This window comes from Odocoileus virginianus, chromosome 6 (genome assembly GCF_023699985.2).
Source record: "Odocoileus virginianus isolate 20LAN1187 ecotype Illinois chromosome 6, Ovbor_1.2, whole genome shotgun sequence".
NCBI classification, from domain to species: Eukaryota; Metazoa; Chordata; class Mammalia; order Artiodactyla; family Cervidae; genus Odocoileus; species Odocoileus virginianus.
Genome location: NC_069679.1, coordinates 73,124,176 through 73,143,502, shown reverse-complemented (window position 1 = coordinate 73,143,502; position 19,327 = coordinate 73,124,176). Strand labels below are relative to the sequence as shown.

At 36.7% G+C, this 19,327-nt stretch overlaps 1 protein-coding gene across 2 annotated transcripts in view; it reads right to left on the bottom strand.

The window, feature by feature from the left end:
• Positions 1-5,960: 5,960 nt before the first annotated feature.
• Positions 5,961-19,327, bottom strand: part of YLPM1 (YLP motif containing 1) — a 63,386-nt gene continuing 50,019 nt past the window's right edge. Inside the window, exons 18-21 of one of the 2 annotated variants that reach the window (XM_020906909.2) lie at positions 16,722-16,773; positions 11,448-11,578; positions 6,702-6,884; positions 5,961-6,377 (exon numbers count right to left, since the gene is read on the bottom strand). In XM_020906909.2, the coding sequence (XP_020762568.2) occupies positions 6,738-6,884; positions 11,448-11,578; positions 16,722-16,773 (330 nt within the window). In that variant the 3' untranslated portion in view covers positions 5,961-6,377; positions 6,702-6,737. Of the gene's footprint in view, positions 6,378-6,701; positions 6,885-11,447; positions 11,579-16,721; positions 16,774-19,327 lie in introns of those variants that run through there. The other variant, XM_070469634.1, reaches the window with a different exon arrangement.

Genomic DNA, 19,327 nt, shown 5'->3' with positions numbered 1-19,327 from the left:
TTCAGGAAGAAGGCGGCATGTGTGCTGGGCCTTAAGACAGTTACAATTTCTAGAGTAAGATAAAAAGGAGGCAGTAAACCAAGAAGTTTTAGGGACTGCTGAGGGGAAGTCACACAGTCACCTGCAGTGTAGTGTGTATGTGGCAAGAAAAGTGGGAAAATAAGCTGGAGAGGTAGTTTGGATGATGTTGTTGACAGACTTCATTGCCAAGCTGAATGCATCTGTCCTTAGTAAGGCAGGTAATAAGGAACTTCTCAGTGAAGGAATAACACTTGTCATTGGAGCCAAAGCAAATAGGCTAGTTGCATAATGTAAGCAATTATAAAGTACAGAAAACATACTTACTCCTATAAGAAACAGACCAGGAAAACTAAGATTTAGCCTTCTTTTGCCATCAAGTAACTGAGCAAGTCATTTCTCTTCTTTCAGCCTCAGAAGCCTCATCTGTAAAATGAAGGAACTTGACAAGGAGGAACTTTTAAGGTCTCTTCAACGTCTTATCTAAATATCAACAATTTCAACTTGGCAGCCTTCAAGTATGAAATGACAGGTAGGCGGTGTGGGCTGAAGCACTTACCAAAAAACCAAACAAGAAACAAAATTTTCCTGGTGCTAATATATTGAAGATCTCACATAAAAATCCAGTTTTCTCACTTCTCGGGAAACCCCAGAAAAATCTGGCAACACAAGACCCAAGTTCCCAGGTGGCCACGGCCTGCTGTGGCCAAGCGGGTGTTGTGCACCCTGTGACAGGACCTACCTTGTTCTCCAGTTTGCCACAATCTCCACCCTCTGCCTCACACATGTTACCTGTCCGACTCTGAATGAGTGACCAATGCCATACAGATAGGAGACATCCCCTCTATTTATTCACTCTACAGATAAATGAGCCATGCACTGAGTTAGATGCTGTAAAAGAAAAAAAAAAAATTAGACATGCCAAGAAGTAGGAACTCACTGTCAGAAACAACAGACCTGAGAGTGGCATTTCAAGTCATAGTGGAAGAAATTATTTTAATTCTTCAAATATCATAGGAAAGGGAGCTATAATCTGCATCAGTACTGTCAAACCTAAGAATGTGAGTATCTGGTAGAAAATTCAAGCTTGGGTATAGGAGTCAAAGTCAAGTCTCGTCAACTACAAAGTAAACCATTAAGTCTACGGCTCTTCATAGTCTCACAAGTGCAAATTCCTGCTGGCAGGCGGAAGGCTGTCCATAACTCAGTCCTGAGGATGCTCCCTGACTACAGCCTGATATGAAGACAATAGAGCCTGAGAACTGAGTTCAGATCAGCTACGGAGGTGCAGAAGCATAAATACCTAGGTAAGACGAGAGTGAACTATGGTCTAAACTCTGTTTTGTGTGGACCAGTAACCCATCAGTCTCTGGCCACTCTAAGCCCTCAAAGACACACTGGGGCTCTTTACTCTGTCAGAATTCTATACTGTAGGGTTTTCCAGGAAACAAGATTTACCTTTTTCATTTCGTTACTGTCACTTCCCTTGACAGTTCATCGCTGTGATATGCTGTGCTGGCCCTTAAGCACCTGTCACCCTCAAGGATACCTATGTAAACGAAGCCGTAACTAGTACTCCTTCATTGCTAGAAACCAGGCAAGTACAGGAGTGGTGTAATGATAACAGTATATAAAAGTCACAATTTATAACAGCGAAAGACAGCTTAAGTATCCATCAACAGAGACCTGGTGAGCTACATTATGATAAAGACATAAAACATTCTACAGCCATAAAAGAGAATGGGATGGAATGCTATTGATTCCATCCATTAACAGCATTTATGAATGCTATCAATAAACAGGAAAACAAACTACTGATAACACATATAACAACCGGGATAAATGTCAAGGGAATTACAGCAAGTGAAAAAGGCCAAAAAACCAATCCCCAAAGGTTACATACTATATGATTTCATTTACAGAACATTCTTTAAATGGTAAAATTATAGAAATAGAGAACATATTAGTGGTTGCCTAGGGTCAGAGGTGGCGGCAGGAGTGAGAGAAAGATGGAGGTCAATACACAAACCTACACATGTGATAAAACTGTATAAAGACAGATCCATAAAATACATACATATTCTGTGCCATTTACCTGTAAAGAACAGAAATACAGGTAAATTTCTAAAAATTGTCAGTGAAGCTCCTTACAATTAGAAGGTACCTTTAGAAGATTGAGGAGGAGGAAAGAGAAGAGACGGAGAAGGGGGAGAGGAGAGTAGGAGTCGGGTGAGAATGGGACTGTTCCCGTGTGACCAGAAGACCTCCTAGACACTGTAACAAAAAACAACACGGCAGTGTGGGTAGCACTCTACCGTTTGGGTAAAGCGAAATTAATTGCTTAGCCACAGAATTTTTCTGAAAGGACACAAAAGAAAGTCAACATTGGTTGTCCCTGTAGACAGGAGAGTGGGAGGTTGAGGACGAGGATGGAAAGAAGATGTCACTATACATACTCTCAAACCTTCTGAATTTTATAACATATGACTGTATTACTTGTTCATAAAAAATTACTACTTTCTTTTTGAATATGTGACAAGGCAAATCAATGCTTCAGCGCCTTCACCTTTGTTCACATGTGTGGTCTGGCAACAGCTTTCCATTAGTACTCATCCCTTCCTGGGTTGGAAAGATCCCCTGGAGAAGGGAAAGGCTACCCACTCCAGTATTCTGGCCTGGAGAATTCCATGGACTGTATAGTCCATGGGGTCACAAAAAGTTGGACACAACCAGTGACTTTCACTTCCACTTTCCTCCTGAGTACTTACTAATTATTAGCCTTTGCACCTTAGTGATTCCTTTAAACAAACCTCCATACTGGTTCTAAAGATCAGTTTCAGTGGTTACCTGAAAATGCTTCTAAATTATTACTCTTCCAACCTCACTCACTGCACTTTCATATGGCCTAGCTCAGTTATGGTAGCTAACTATAAAAGGTGACAATTATCTTCAAGCCAAGTGAAAAATTTTAATTTTAAAAGCACATGTGAAAGAACAAGTCAAAAAATGATGATATTGGCCAGTTACCAATTTTTGAGCTTGGTGCTGTGCCAAGCAGTTTTACAAGCATTATCTAGTTTGCTCCTCACAGAAACCTTTGATGAGTGAGTTTCATTTATTTTTACTTTCTAACTTGATTAAGTAAATAACTTAAGAGTACACAGCTTTCAAGAAAGGAACCTGAATGTGTATTAGGATCAGTCAAGGCTAGAAATGAGGAATCATTTTTCTCTAGCCTAGTAAAATTCATCTCAGTTTTGGTAACTTTGAACTCTAAAATCCAGTCTGAAACATCTGAATGGTCTCTTTATAGCTGACAACTGCTGTTTTTACAGTCCTAGTAGTAAGCTGACTCCAGATGTCTATTATAACCAAAATATCTGTACCTTGCATAGCTAGAAGATAAAATACTTTACAAAAGAAGCGGAGGTGCCTTCAAAGAAATAAATTTTTAGTCACTCCAATTCAGAATGTAATACTTGGTCTTCAAATGAAACGGAGCTTACTTTGATCTGGCCAATCAACAATCAGGATTTTCACAAGGAACATGAACACAGTCAGTAAATTTAAGATCCAGCCAGTAAATTTTAAGATTTTATCTTTATCCAAAAGAAAAAAACCTTCTGAATTAACCACTGATATCTTAACCAAATAAAAAACTTCTAGAAAACTATGTGAATCAAATAAGTGTCAACAAGCAGACTACCCAACAGCTTTCAGTTTCTGTAATCAAGTTTGAACATGCCAGCTTATCCCTAAATAAATGATTCCCAAATAGAAAGATTTCTGCATCTCATCCACGTTCCTTGCACAAGGAGTTTACAGGTAGAATTCAACTGCTGAAGAGAGAGGTTTTGCATTTAGTTTAAAAGATCTGAAGCATTAAAAGATAACCAGGACTTTTCCAACATCAGACTATTTTGTATTAAGGTAAGTACCAATTTTAAATAAACTTAATATGCTTAAAATAAAAAATTAAAAAAAAACATACCAAGCAGCTTCCTGAGCTAAGGAAAACAATGTTCGTAAAATGCTAGCAAATAAATGCAACCAAAGTTCAGTCCTTTGTATTCCAAGGGCATCTCTTAATAAACTTTAAATATTTGTGTTCTAAGGTAACTTGTGCTCACACCAAACTTCTCTAACATAGTCCTGATCTTTCTCTTCTATTCTGCTTCAAGTGATACAGTAAATTTAAGAATTTCTTACCAGTTCCGTATCAGACTAGCAAACTCAAACATCAACAGACTAATACTTGCTTTTTGGTGCCTGATCTTTCTCTTATTAATCCTGTTCACTGGGTTATATTATACCAATTTCCTAAAGCAGGAAACATTCTATGTTCAACACCTAACAGTAATATTAATCAGTACCTTCTGAAAATCAGTAGAGGTTATTTCTGACCCTGTTCACTTTTCCCTACCACTTCTTGGCACAAGATCGCAGACACAAAGCCATGGCTACAAGCAAGAACATGATGGATTTAAAGTGATTCGTGAGTGATTACCACTTCTCATTTCACTGGCATTCTGAATGCTGTCAGAACATTAAAAGGTTAAGAAACTGAAGGAAAGCATCTTCTATAAGAACATATATATACCTACCTCCTGAACTAAAGAATACATTCTAGAAATTTTGTTTTTGTTGAAAACAGACATTTGGTAGATTCAATAATTAGTAAGTTGGTCTTTGTATAAACAATAGTTCTGTTGACCATCTTGTGACGTACCTTCACTCAACATAATAAAGGTGGCTGATAAAAGATCACTACATAGAAATGTACCATCGGCCAGTAAGCAACCAAAGTAGTTTCTCAAATACTACCAACACCAGAAGTTACTTAATGTAGCAAATTACACATTCAATATTGATTTGTTAATAACATAAAAGCCTCTTACGTTAAACATTCAGAATTGTAGGAAAGATGAAAAAGTATAGAGATTCATCAGAATTTCCCACTAGTCCTCAGTGCTATGAAGTTCTTGAACCCAAAATAATACTATTAATATTTGAATGGCAATATCATCTCTATTCACACAACATTTAATGTAGGTAATAAAACTAAAAGGTTTTTTGGTTTTTTAGACAAAGGTAAACATTTCAAAATATTCAAGCCTTCTGTAAACAGATGTGCAGCTTGCTGAGTTAGATTAGAGAGTGGAAATGACACTTGAGAAAGAAGTCTCTTCTCGGTCTTCTCTCATGCTGGAAACTTTTTTTTCTTTACAGAATAAAAAAGGGAAAGGAGCTCCTTTTCCGATTTTAAACAGGAATGATACTTGGGTTTTAGCTCTATGTAATTTCTAGGCTCCACCTGGTACCATTCACAAGAGATAAAATTTTAAGCAGAAGGCCATGCTTTCCAATAATGAGCAATCTGGCAAGAACCTAAAAACTTGACAGACTTAAAGGCTGCCTGCCAGAGCGCTCTGCATTGCCATATTCCTGTCCTGCAATCCTGACTTAAAAAAACAACAATTCAAGTTCAGTAGTCAGGCAACAAGCTCCAAAGCTTCATAGAGTCCATCAGTTTTGTCCACCCAGGAGTCAAAGTCAGATTAGAGAAAAATCGAAACATTAGAGAACATGAAGGGAGAAAGTAAAAAGAGGAAGGAAAAGAAAATAGGGAGGAAAAGAGAAAGGATAAAAAAAAAAAAACCCAACAACAATAAAACATGATACAGAACAGATGTGCTCCAGGGGAACAGACAAATATTTGAAATTGCCTCTATCAGTCTTCAAGACACAAAGACAGAAAAACAAATCAGCTATAAAACAAAGATAAGTGTTGTGAACATTGCTGAGCCTTGTGTTTACAACATGCGTTATGGAATCATAGATGCGAACGAGGTTTTTAAGACGTTCAACTAGCATGTAATCAGAACACACCATATTAAAAAAGCAATAAAAATAAAATTAAGAAAACAAGAGAAAGGGGCTCATGCTGTATAGCCCATGAATCTCATGGCTTTATCATGAAAGTTTATTTTTTTTTAATCCTAGTACAATCAGCTACCAGTTACATACAGTAAAAAACAAAAACAGCCACAAAGCAATGATGATAGAGATAGTCTGTGACAACTGTACAGTGGAGGAAACACTTGTCTTTTGGAGTCCTCCAGCAGATCTCCACCTGGCTTCAGCAGTTATGCTATCACTCCCTCCCTCCCCAAAGTAGTTAAAAAGAAAAATTAATGTCTTGCTCAAGTAGAGCAAGACTCTAATACCTCTTGGGGACACTGGAGAACTTTAAAAAACTAAAGCAGTAGAAACAAAACAAAAACTGAAACGTGGGAGCAAGGGGACACACAACGAAGCTCCATGAGGTCGTGGCTTCAGATCACCTCAACGCGAACCACCTGCAAAGAAAAGAAAAGGCTGTCACGGCAGGAAGGAACAGACAGAAAATTCAGCAGACCTCAGTCTCTCATCATGCCACTCCTTCCCAAATCTACAGAATTCAAGCTTATCTTAAGTCTTGTATTTTTATAAGTAAGCCAGGTTGCAGAAAATTGCTTCCTTTTCTAACGCCCTGTACTATAAATGCTGGCAACTGGCACATACTTACTCTTGGAACCAGAAAATAAGAAGAGAAGCATTTTTAGCAAAGCATGCTATCTTCTTTATCTCAAACTCTTCAAAACAACACACAGTAGGCTATTTATATGACCGTGTACCCTTACCTTAGAGGAGTAATGACTCCATTCAAAAACTAAGTTTCATATATATTTGGTTCGATTGAGGGCTTTTTCAGCCAGGTGACCACTTTCATCTGTGATCTTCTCCCAGTCAGTCTGTCCGACCACAAAACCTATGGCCCTTTTCCTATCTGCATCCTTCTTTTCTTCCAGGTCTGCCCATCTCACCTAAAAAGAAAACAGTGTTAGGCTGGGCTTTAGGAAAAAATAAATATGCAGAGTCTCTTAGCTTTCTGAATAGTTTAATGGGTAGGATAAGTAATCTGAGGCCAGGGGTTTAAAAAATTAGAAGTTAACTGGAGAACTGAAGACAGTCATACATCTTAAGTTACAGAAAGAAAACTTTAGTCAATCACAGTCCTAGCCACACCAGCTACTGAACAGGTCAGCCCTGTCCCCTCTACCTCCTATCACCCTTTTTCCATTCACAAGCCTCATTTTTTACCTGAAGTAAAATATAATGCACTAACTTCTGCCTAGTCTCCCTACCTTCATTCTCACTTCCTCTGGTCCACTCTGCCACAGCTTTAAATCCTTGCCCAACCTAGAGAATAAAATCTAAGCGCACAGGCCCCTCTGGATCTGGCCCTGTCCTCCTGCAGCATCTCTGGGCAGTACCCATGACACTTTACAGATGTGTGCTCAGTCGCTAGCTGTGTCTGACTCTTTGCAAACCCATGGACCGTAGCTCACCAGTTACAAAAGTACTTTCAGCTCTCAGAGCACACTGGGCCATTCCCATCTCTGTAAACCTACATATACTAGACTCTCTTCCTGAAATGTCTTTGCTCTAACCTGATCCACCTAGCATGAATCTAGTCATCAAACCCTGCTTTATCCCTCTTGTCCTTTGCCAATCAAATAATCATTGCTTTCCTGGAGTTACTTCCAGATTTGACATGTCTAGTTCTGAACTTTCACATTATATTGCAATTATCCACTGACAGATCTCCCTTCCCTAACAGACCATAAACATCCTAGATCAAAGACTGAGTCTCATCTCCACATAATAAAAGAAAACAGGGAGCTGATATCATTACTTTTACTGATGAGATAGAGAGACCAAGAGATAGACTCAGTTGATATCATTTATGGCAAGATTATCCCTACAAATATATGAATCAGGGATATTTTCTATTGGTATTCTGATATTTTTAAAATATGGATTTGTATGTACTATAGTAATACTTTTAAAAATATAAGCAGATTTAACCTGTAAAAGATAAAATACTTATAACTGTGCTTTGCACTTGCCTAGTACCAAAGTCTGCAGAGATGGTATTTTAAATATGGCTTGTGGTTTGTTGTGACTGTGATCTATAACAAGGAGAGGGAACCACAGCACGTTCATCCACGCTGTACCTGGAAATGTGCAACTGCTCTGAGAGGTAAAACGACCCTCCCTATTACTGTCTATAGGAATGGTAATCAAAGGCCTGGCTTCTTTTTTATTTCTTCCCCTGATAATTGCTCTTATCAACCACTGGCTAAAGACAATACACAGAGTTAACAGCTGTGGGTGAAAATTGGTAATACCGGACTCTTTTTAGGGTAGATTTATTTGTGGGCAGAAAACCTATGGCTCAATTTCCTTCATGGGGCTTAATAAAAAACCTAATAAATAATGTGGGTTTCTGAATACCAAGATCTCTGGGCTTTCTGCTCATTAATGCTGATGTATTTATTCTGACAAATTTATGTACCCTCTCTTCAGTTCTCCTTGGGATCAAGGGTACACATTTTAGCAAAAGATGACTATGGTTAATGGGGATGAAGAATGGATGGATGGACAGACAGATGAATTGTGGCCATTGAACAAAGAAACAGACTGAAAACAGTCCACAGGACATCCTCAGCACAGAATTAAATACACTAATCAATCTTGCCCTGCGTAAACTAAGTTGTTTTAAATGTGAAGTTTAAATTCTAAGTCTTTAAAACTCAGAAAAAATAAAGAATATGGAATTAGAAAGAAAAGTAGTTATATTTTAAAAAAGCAATATGTTTCAGCACAAATGCCCAAAATTTTAAAGCTGAAATGAAAGTATTACGAGGCCGCAGTTGCACAGACCTGACACACAGACATACAATTCTGTAAAAGGAATGAATGATTACAAAAAAAAAGTAAGCAGCAGAATAATGACTTGCAACTAAGAATGGCTTTGTAAATGTCAAGCCTCCTAACCTTCCTAGAGAGGTACTTTTATTGAGATTTACAATCTCAATTTTTTGCCATTTACCTTAGCTATCAAGAAAAAAAAAAAAAAAGAAGGTATAGTAAAGAACACTCTTGACCAATACTCAGAAGTTTACCTGTGTATATTTTATCCACTGTCACCAAAAATATCTCTAAAACATTTGAGTTCTCAAACAAAACTCGGGAAATGTTCACTTTTCTACACTTATCAAAGAAACACAAATTAAAGTCATTTTATACAAAACTAAGCAAGTGGAAAAAATTTTTTTAAATTATATTTTAAATCCTAACCATTTTGGTAAAACTCTAGTTTGATCAATTCTACAGAGCTACCTTTGTGTTTCAGTGTAAATCCCAGGAATCTACCCAATATTTATAAAAAGCTGTATTCTAGAAATCAAGCGACTCCGGGAAAGGAATGAGTAATGAGTCCTGCATTCCATGCTACCTGCAGGATTTCCTTGTGCTCAGAAGTTGATTTTGGAAAATGGTTTGAATGTTAAAAACAATTTGAAATGAGGAAGGCAGGCAGGGAGGGGAGTGAAAAGGGGAGCCACTTAATGAACTAGGATGTGTACAGCTCACACTTTTGTCCACTCAGCTTACAGAGTAAATTATATGGGACACTCCCTATTGAAGAGAGTAATAGTTACCTAACTAAAAATGAACTAGAGAAAAGTATTTCTCACTTGAGATTATTCACTGTTACACCAAATTATTATTCCCAAGAGCGAGCTATGTCTGCTTCTGTTGCCCCAACCTTAAAACTGGAATAAGGGGTATCAGGACACGTAGTCCCTGGGTGGAGCTGGACCACCCAGATACAGAAGGCCACTCACTAATTAGGCCTCAAGACACACAAACAAGGGCAGCCCCAGGGACTGTCTGCACTGTTTGAAACCTGGAGTCCCCTGTAATGGTATCCACTGTAATGAAGTGGCATTTTTCATTCTCTTACAATAAACATCCTTTTATTATTAAAGTACTGAGGGGATTCATAAAAAAAGAAATGATGTGTAAAGATAAAGAAATGATAAACAACTTCATTCTTACTTGGCGAAATGCAAAATGAGATACCATTTTTCACCTATCAGATTGTCAAAAGTTAAAAAGTTCAGTAATAGCACTGCTGGTGCAAGTGCGGAAAACACAGGCATTTACTTACATGTGGGTGTAAAAACAGGTGCAACCTTTTTGGGACACAATCTCATAATAGCCGTCAGAATGATACATCATATTCTATGAGTTTGCAGCTTTAAGGCTAAAAATACACCCTAGAGATACACTGTCAAAAGGTTGCCAAGACAAACGCATCCAACTTACACTACAGTATTACATTAGCAATAAAATGAAAACAGAATAAGCATCCACTGATAAGGAAATGGATAAATAACTGATTATTCAACCAATGATGGTACACTAGGCAGCCATTTAAAAAGAAGGGTAGGGAATTCCCTGGCGGTCCAGCAGTTAGGACTCAGCGCTTTCACTGCCAAGGGCCCAGGTTTCAATCCCTGGACAGGAAACTGCTGTGTGGTGCAGCCAAAAATAAAATAAAAAAAATGGTAGGTCTGTATATACTTAAAAGAAAGATCAAGACAGACTAGCTGGAAAAGCTTTATGTGGATCATGTACAATATTATACCTCTTTATTGTGTTTTAAAGGATGCATACAAATACACATTTATTGAACTTGCCATCTGTGTGGAAGACCTATTCAACATCTTGGCTTCATTATTACGCTATCATAGCTAAGCTTCTTCAGAAACTTATCTACATTTGCTGTTCTGCACTTCCGCATTTCCTATTCTTCAAATCTGCTCGATATTGGCTTCTCTCCTCAACTCTCTTAAGAAAGCTTGACTTTTTTTTTTGATCACACATCAACAATCACCATGCTACCAAATTCAATGGTGAGTTCTCTCTTCTCAGTTTACTTGTCTTCTCTGTATCATTTAACAATGGACTATTCCTTCCTTCTTAAAACAGTTACCTCTATCTGTACTTCTAAATTTTGCAGTCCTGAGTCCTACTACCACTTCTAACTTCACTGGTACCTCACTGAACTTCTGAGTTTTCACTCTCAAACTTAAGTGTCCCCTACTTTACGCTAACTCAGTAAATGGCACCACATACCTGGAATACTTATGGCCAGAATCCTGAAAAGTCACCTTTGATCCCAACCATCCTGGACCCTCTACATCTGATCCATTAAGAAGTCCCACAGATTCTCTTCAATACTCTACTTCACACCTGACTCTCGTGCTCCATGACAAAATGGCACAAGCAGTCATTCCAAACTCCTTTAAGGCTGATAACGTGCTAACCATGTGAGGCTCTGTCCTCCATTATTTAAATTATTTTGTACATTTTGATCGGATAATTTGTAAGGTCTCTTTTATAAATGTGTAATACGGTGCAGTATAAACCAAACTACTCTAAAAAATAGCATCCGTATTTATCTGACTTTAACTTTCTAAAACCAGATGTCTGAACAGGCCTTTAACTGTTGGTGATCACTCATGGTCTCTCACCCTCTTCTTCCCAGGCTCAGAAGCACGAGTGTCATAATCATCAGGGAGCTGAAGATAGTCCTCCATCCTGCTGGCAATAGCCTCCCAGTCACGTTTCCTTTTTGTGCCAGTTCTCAAGCCATCCAGCTTGTCTGAGGGACAAACACAGAGCCGCAGCATTAAGGGGGAGTGTGAGCTTGCACACGACACACACACAAGGGGAGAGAAGACTGGAGCACCGTCGGCGGGCACGTCCGCATTCCTGAGAGCAGCACCGCTTGCAGATCCAAGCTCTCCTCTTGGCTGAGATAATATCAAGTTCTGTGCAATTTCCACTCTTTATCTGGTGTTCATACCGGCAGTCTTTACATTACTATGCTGGTTTAAGTAACAAGTATGGGCAGAGCAAGAGAAGACACTTGTTTCCTGGCCTCTCTTATCCTCCCCACCCACCTAAAATCACACTTCAGCTCTCATGTTCTGACAAAAAGCAATGCTGAGTTTTTCCAAAAGCAATTTCTTCCATTCTTTTTCGTTCTTGTTTCTTTAACACAACATTAACACCACCCATTCAATCTGCAATCCTGTGTGTTATCGTGTTTTATGAAAAACAGGTAGTACAAGAACTTAATGAGCCAAGCTAATGTCTGGGAAAGTTTCAGATGAACAGTTTCTTGGGATTTTGACCACTGTGACAGGATTTGCCATAAGTTAATGTTTACGGGTAAGTCAATCATACAAACCACCACTTTCTTTGGTTATACTTTAAAGTGCTGCTGACTATTCTGAGGTTGAGGGCTAGTCAGCCAAAGTGGCTGGATCTGAATTTTCTTTCTGAATCCTCAATCTGAGAGGCTTTCCAAAGGTCCCAAACTTAAATCAATTAAATTAACAGGGATTGCTGATTCAGAAATTATGAGATATGAGTTTAGGTGTCTTCAAGAACACATGATGGAAATGTGTATGGTCTTTTTTATTGGTTGTTAGTTGTGATCTTGAATTCTACATGTGAAATATTATGAGTTTTATATATATATATATATATATATATACACACACACACATATATATGTACATATATATATATATATAAACTACACTGAAGCACTAAACTTTTGGATCATCTACAGTTATAAAAATACACTATTATTAAGTAGGTCAATAAAGGAAAAGCTACACACTTCAGAAACATACAATAACCACACTCCATTTAACTCCATAATGGTGAAGAGTATATATAATAGAAACTTTTTAGGCATCAAGGCAGACAGAACCTTAAATAAAAGTACAATGGAAGCAGAAGGCAAGGTGAGTTTACGCTTCAAATGTAAAAGTTACACACACAACTAATTGTGCATACCATACAGATCTCAAAAACCAGTAAGATTTTGTATACTTGTCAAAGCTTTTATTTCCTAAGCCCCACCCCCATAAAAGCAATATTATTGAAAAATCAGCAAGGCAAACTACAACACTTTACAAAACTCAAGAAATTTTTATCATATCACTTTGGCAAATTTTTAACATGGATGAATGCAACAGAAACAGTCTTCTAACCTCCTCTGTAAATCACATGCTATACCAAGGGGCTCTAACCTACATGTATAGGACAAGCCATATTACACAAGATCTTACAGGTGACACCTTGATTGCACAGGGACATAGAATATGGTATTAGAAAAACCAACGAAGCCCCACAAACAGTAAAACTGTTCTCAGTTGAATAGTATAAAGTATCAGCCGCTCCAACACTTATTGAACAAACATCAAAGGATTTCCAAACTTAATAAGAGCAACTTCGACATTAACATACTTCAAAGGAAAATTTCATATTTCAATTCCAAGAACAGAACATGGTCAGGCAGCAATTACAGAAGGACAATGTGAAAACTACAAGAACTCTTCCTCATATGCTGGGTGTATGACAGGAGTTACACACCAGGAGTTCCTGGTTCCATATTTGCAATATGGAAGTTCAGAAGAGCATGTATTTCTAGTCTGAACACCCTTGTTTGTAATGTTTAATTTGAAATTTTATTGTGCACAACAAGTTTAAAGTTTCCTTCTTGGAGCTGAAGAAAGGTTCATACCTCCTCCACATGGCATCCTGGAAACTCACACACACAGATGTATGGCATAAGGTGAAGGAAGAGGAATCTGGGGCATTTGTTAGTTACAGAAGACGACTGGTATCCAATACACTCATACTAATGATTTTCAGAGGTTTGAATTTCAAAAGATGAAGTTTTAAGATGAAGATGAAAGTTTAAATATCCAACTCGGCAGGTCGCAGAATTTTACCATATCTTCAAAACAGTATATTATATATAGCACAACAGAAAAAGAATTTTAGATACGTCTATACGTTTTCTAAACATAAATGATATTTCTGAAAATTTGCTCATGGTGAACACACAAGGGTTACATGCCTATACAAAATAATAATCACATTCCAACTGGAAAGAGATGAAACTGCCTGACATGTAGAAGGCCAGTCCACAGTAACTCAGTAACGGAGACAAATGACAGTGAGATGAGGAAAGCAAAAGTAAGCTACATGAAGAAACCCAAATTAGGATGACAACAGTCTCAAGTATGCTTTTGGTTTTTCACTGTTTGAGAAACCAAAATCATGTCAGTGGAATTTAAGCAGCTTGAATGCTGAATCCTAGCATTTGATGTGGCATATAACACCCACCCTTGCCTTAGGTGCTTGTGTCCCAGCTGGAAAAGAAAGTGCTACTGAGAGTGGGTCACAGTCAGTCTTCAACAGCTCCATGACAGCCAAGCCAGATGCAACTCAGGCTAGTTCTGATTTTTCCTAAAATCACACTGCTTCTGCTTTCACACACACACACACAGAGGCTGAACTGAATACTATACTTAATGAACACAGATCAAGACTCAACAATAAGATTTAACAGCTGCTTGAAAGATTACAAGTAAGTGAATATTTTCTCATTGACCAATTCATTTCTCCGTTATAGATTCAACTTGTCTAGCTCAATACATGATACTACGAAAGCTCAACATGTGTCCATCCAGCATAATCATGTTACCAAGAGATATTTAAGAAATGTTGGTAAAGTACTCAGAAAAATAAAGTTGTACCTGGTAGTCAAATCTATTGAATTTGTTATGGTAAGGAAGGTGACATAAAAGAACAGAGCCTCGTGCTTCAGGCTCTTCTTCTTCTCAATTGGCTCCATGGACCAATATCAAAGAAGTACTTTCAGGAAGGCTCACACTCCTTCCTCGACAGATGATTTAACTCTCAAGATAACAAAGTGGCGCAAGAGGCGAGTCATTATATGGAACATCACTGTCACAAACAAAAAGCCAGCTGCAAACATTTAAGAACTTATTTCCTAGATTCATTACTAGATCTTCAGTGCCTTTAACTGAAATGGTTTATTTAACAACTCTATTTCTGGAATTGTCTTTAAAATGGTCTGCATCTGTGGGACTTCTCTGGCAGTCCAATGATTGAGACTTGGGCTCCCAACACAGGCAGTGCAGATCTGATCCCTGGTCAGGGGGCTAAGATCCCACACGCTTCACAGCCAAAAAAAAAAAAAAAAAACCTAAAATGGAGTAATTTGTATTAAATGTATTTTCTGAGAAGCAAATAGCAGACAGGCCAGAATTTTTTTCTGGAAAGTGATATCAAGATTAATGTCATATTATCATGTGTCATATGGATAATCCATTAATGTCATATGGATAATCATCATAACTAAATTACATTTTCCTTTCTCTTTAGATATTAGAAAGGAAAATAAGAGTGTGGACCAGCTCAAGTTAAAAGAAGCATTATCCTAGATAATGTATTACAAAGGCCTCTTAAAGATTATATGCTTAGCTAAAACATTGTAAAATTCCCATATCTCTTTAATTACCATTTCTCTTTGCCCCAAAAGATAATCACTACTTAAGAGAAGCAGGAAAGAGGAAAATGATCTTAGTCTTATAGGTTATTCTATAAGTACAGAACTTCAGATTTAAACTAATGTTAAAACAAACATATCTAAAGCATTATTATTTAAAACTAATTTGTGATTATTATTTTCCTACATACTTAACTGCATTTAAGTACTTTCGAATGCTTCAAAAGTTCAAGGAAGGAGATAGTTGGTTATTATTAAAATGGATTTCCCACAGAGGAAGGATGAATGGAAGAATATGTCAATAACCACATAAAATTTTCACATTCCATACACTAGAAAAAAATTCTAGACTTTGCAATAAAGCATCTATCCCAACAATACGGTAATACTACTGTTTACAGAATTATCTTTTAACATTAGATCTGGTCAACATCAATGGCTCACATGATCAACTGGGCAAAATAAAAGGCACAGTCTGTGCAACTGTGTATAAAATGCATCCCTCTGATGTCAGAAACACAGTCAGTATATCCCAAACAGTGAAGCAGCTAAATTATTCAAATTGTTCTATAAATTTAAGGTATGTTTCTATGGTTACTTCAGCTCCGGGGGTTACAGCATAATTACAGAAGAGAAATGCAGAGACCAACAGTCATACTTCATACAGTAGCATGGTCCATCTTTTCTTATATCACCAGCTTAAATTATTTACTAATACATATTAATCAACATATTAAATGGTTCTCTTTAGGTGAGATTTAAAAAAGTTCTGTAATATTACTATGAAATACTGGTGGAAAATCCACTAGATATATGTGATTTTCTACTTGACAAAGAATCCCACGTTAAGCAACTCCAATTTTTTATTTAAACAATAATTTTCACCAGTTTACCTTGCAACCTTCACTAAAGACCAGCTGGAGGAAAATTTAAATGGAATCTTACACACCAGGCTCCTCAAAAACCTAAATTATATATCTACCTCCCCCACTTATAAACTTTTATTAAACAAAGAAAATAACTTTTAATTAATTTTTAAACTTCAATTATTTATTATTTTTACTACCACTATTATTCAAAATATTCATAATCAAGTTCAATTTTGAACTTCAGTTAAATATTCTTTTATAAAGGTAGAAATCTCATCTACACCAACATTTCTGATTAATATAAATGAATGGATTTTAGAAGTGACAATATTTTATTACTAAATTTATCACATATTTGCATTTACTCTATCACAAGATATAAATGAAAGTCAGCAAAACAGACTGAGGATGTAGTAAGGTAGGCCTAAAATCTTTGTTTAAGCAGAGATTTGGGGGAATTTGTTCTTCTTACAGCAGAAAGATCTATGACCATTACCATCAGGTATCACATATAAAAACAGGAAAAAGGAAATACCCACCTAGCTTTGCCTCAGATGTGTCCATCTCCCATTTGCTTTTCGGAATGTAACCCTAAATCGTACACAGAGAGAAGCTCGAAGGGTTAGAAAGAGACACATACATGCATATCACTTTTGAATTGGAAAAGCATTACAACTGGGAACGGATTCAGTTTCCACTCACTATTCATAAATATATCCTTAGGGAAAACAGTCTCATTATCTCTGAAGAAACTGAATTACCAAATTCACAAACTTCACTACCCAGATTTTAGGACAGGCACTTTAGAATAGTCTCATGAAGGCGCTTTGAGGCAACTACGGTTCGGGACACACAACTGTAGTCTGAACAACAGCTGTATAGCAAATACAGTAAGAATGCATGGTAGTCACTAAGTTAAATAACATCATTCAGAGTAGCGGAAAACTTATAATACTAGCCAGGTTATTTCCAAATACAATTGCTATTATCAAGTGATAGTAGCCATGAGGTCCAAGGAGTATTCTTCAAGACAGTCACTCTGTATTCCAGTGTAATTTTAGATAGAAGAGAGGAGGAAACTGGGAATCACTGAACACCATTATTAAGTTCAACCTCATTTTAAAATGATTCAATCCATTTACCAGTTAGATCTTAAAAAGACTAATTTTACTGAATCTATTTCAAAGTATTACTTTTTCATCAATTGGAAGCTAGATTATTATTTCTGATGTTTTTTAAAAATTACACTTTTTCTATTATATGAAAAACCAGAAATCTCCACAAGCAATTTACGTCTTATTTAGTAAAATAACTGAGTGGTTTATTTCAAAGTCCTACAAAGATTTGCAAATTTCCCAATGTACCTATTTAACTATGCAGTAAAGCCTTTCAGTTTATTCGCCTAGCAAATGTATGCCTTTTCCATATAATTCACTGATTTATAATTAATTTCCATATAAGTCACTGAAGTAAAACAGGTTTCACTTCATTTGGACTCTGTTCTTCTCTATTAGATCTTTACAGACAGAACTTTAATAATAGGACTTACTATATAGGACAGATTCATCAAAGGTGTCAGCATCTTCTTTTAAGAATTAGTGTATCTTTCTACTACTGGGAATGCTGAGGTTCATAGAACAGACTGACACACAGGTAAAGCTGGAAAGTATGTTGAACAGTTCATGACAATAGCTTCTGTGTAAGAGTTTACTAGAGCATTATCAATCTTCCAGGAAATCAACAGGTTTTATACATTTGTAGTCTTTAAGCCAGACTAATAATTCAACTTCAACTAATCAGGTAGAATTTCAGATTATAAGTTATATTATCTTTTCAAATACATTTTCAAGAACAAACGAAGACAAAGGTTGAAGTGATGGTGCTAAAAGTTTGGTACTGATGGAATCTGTACTGTTATATCTCAAAAATCATCTGAAAACCTTTAGTGTCACTAGAATAATATATTTTAAAATTCTGAGTCATAGCTACAAGGTTCATTGAGGCATTAAAGAAGACAAAATATCATACCAATAATTCCCCCCAAAGGAGTCTCTTGACCAAGAAAAGCATGGATTTCACACAGCTGTAGTAATCAGTACAGAGCAGAAAACAAAGTTGAGTGAAAATTCCATTAAAATGGTCTGAATGACAAGATACTTGCTCTTAACCCTTTTATTAAAATTTTCCAAGAATCTTTTACTCCTGGAATAGAACCCAAGAATAGGAGATCTGGATTCTGCATTTTGAAAAAAGGTTAAGAGAAGTTTTATAACATAAAGGTTAAGCAGAATGAGTACGTTAAGCTCTCCCTGCTGGAACTACCCTTTTCTTCCTTAAAACTTAAATCATTTTCTCACTCTATGAAACATTAGGTTACTTGGAAATAAAAGAGATAATTCAGCAGGGTAGAGTTCTAAAGTTTCAATGCCATGTTTCTGGTGAAAAAAATACTGTATTACAGTGTGTTTCACTTTAAAAAATAATAATACATTCAATTAAAAGTTCCAAGTTTTGACCTACACCTAAGCAAGTTAGATGTTATGAACCATATTCTGAACTGAAATCTCTACAAAGGAAGACAGAGTTTCAGAGAGCTGACATTATAGATTTCTCATATGATGACTTTCTAGTACGCACGCTGCAAGTAACTAAATTTGTCATTAGCCATATTCCAGGACAGCGTGGACCTTTAAGTGAATTTTCTACCTACACCTTAGGTCATGTATGTTAAGATACAATCTAATTAAATAAAAAGACTTTGTTTAAAGGAAAAAAAAAACATACTGAGACTCAAATGCCATTAACTTTAAAGCTTATTTTTTAATCCACATACGAAATCTAGGAATGTAGAGGTTGACACCATCTCTATGCAAACACACAGTTTCTATCCAGAGTCCTCTATAACACACATGGGTTAATGAAACCACTTCTTAGCATGTATTCTCTAGGGGGAAGAATCAGGGTTCTCACTTTGTACATTTTCAGAAGAATAAGAAAAGCAACTTTAGCAAGGGCTGAAGTATTAAATAAAACAAATAATATTTTGAATTAAAAAAGCAACACTATTTCAAGGCATTGCTAATCTCTGTACCGCATTAGCAAACACTGAAAATAACATAAGTCTGGAAGTCGCATACTCTTGAAT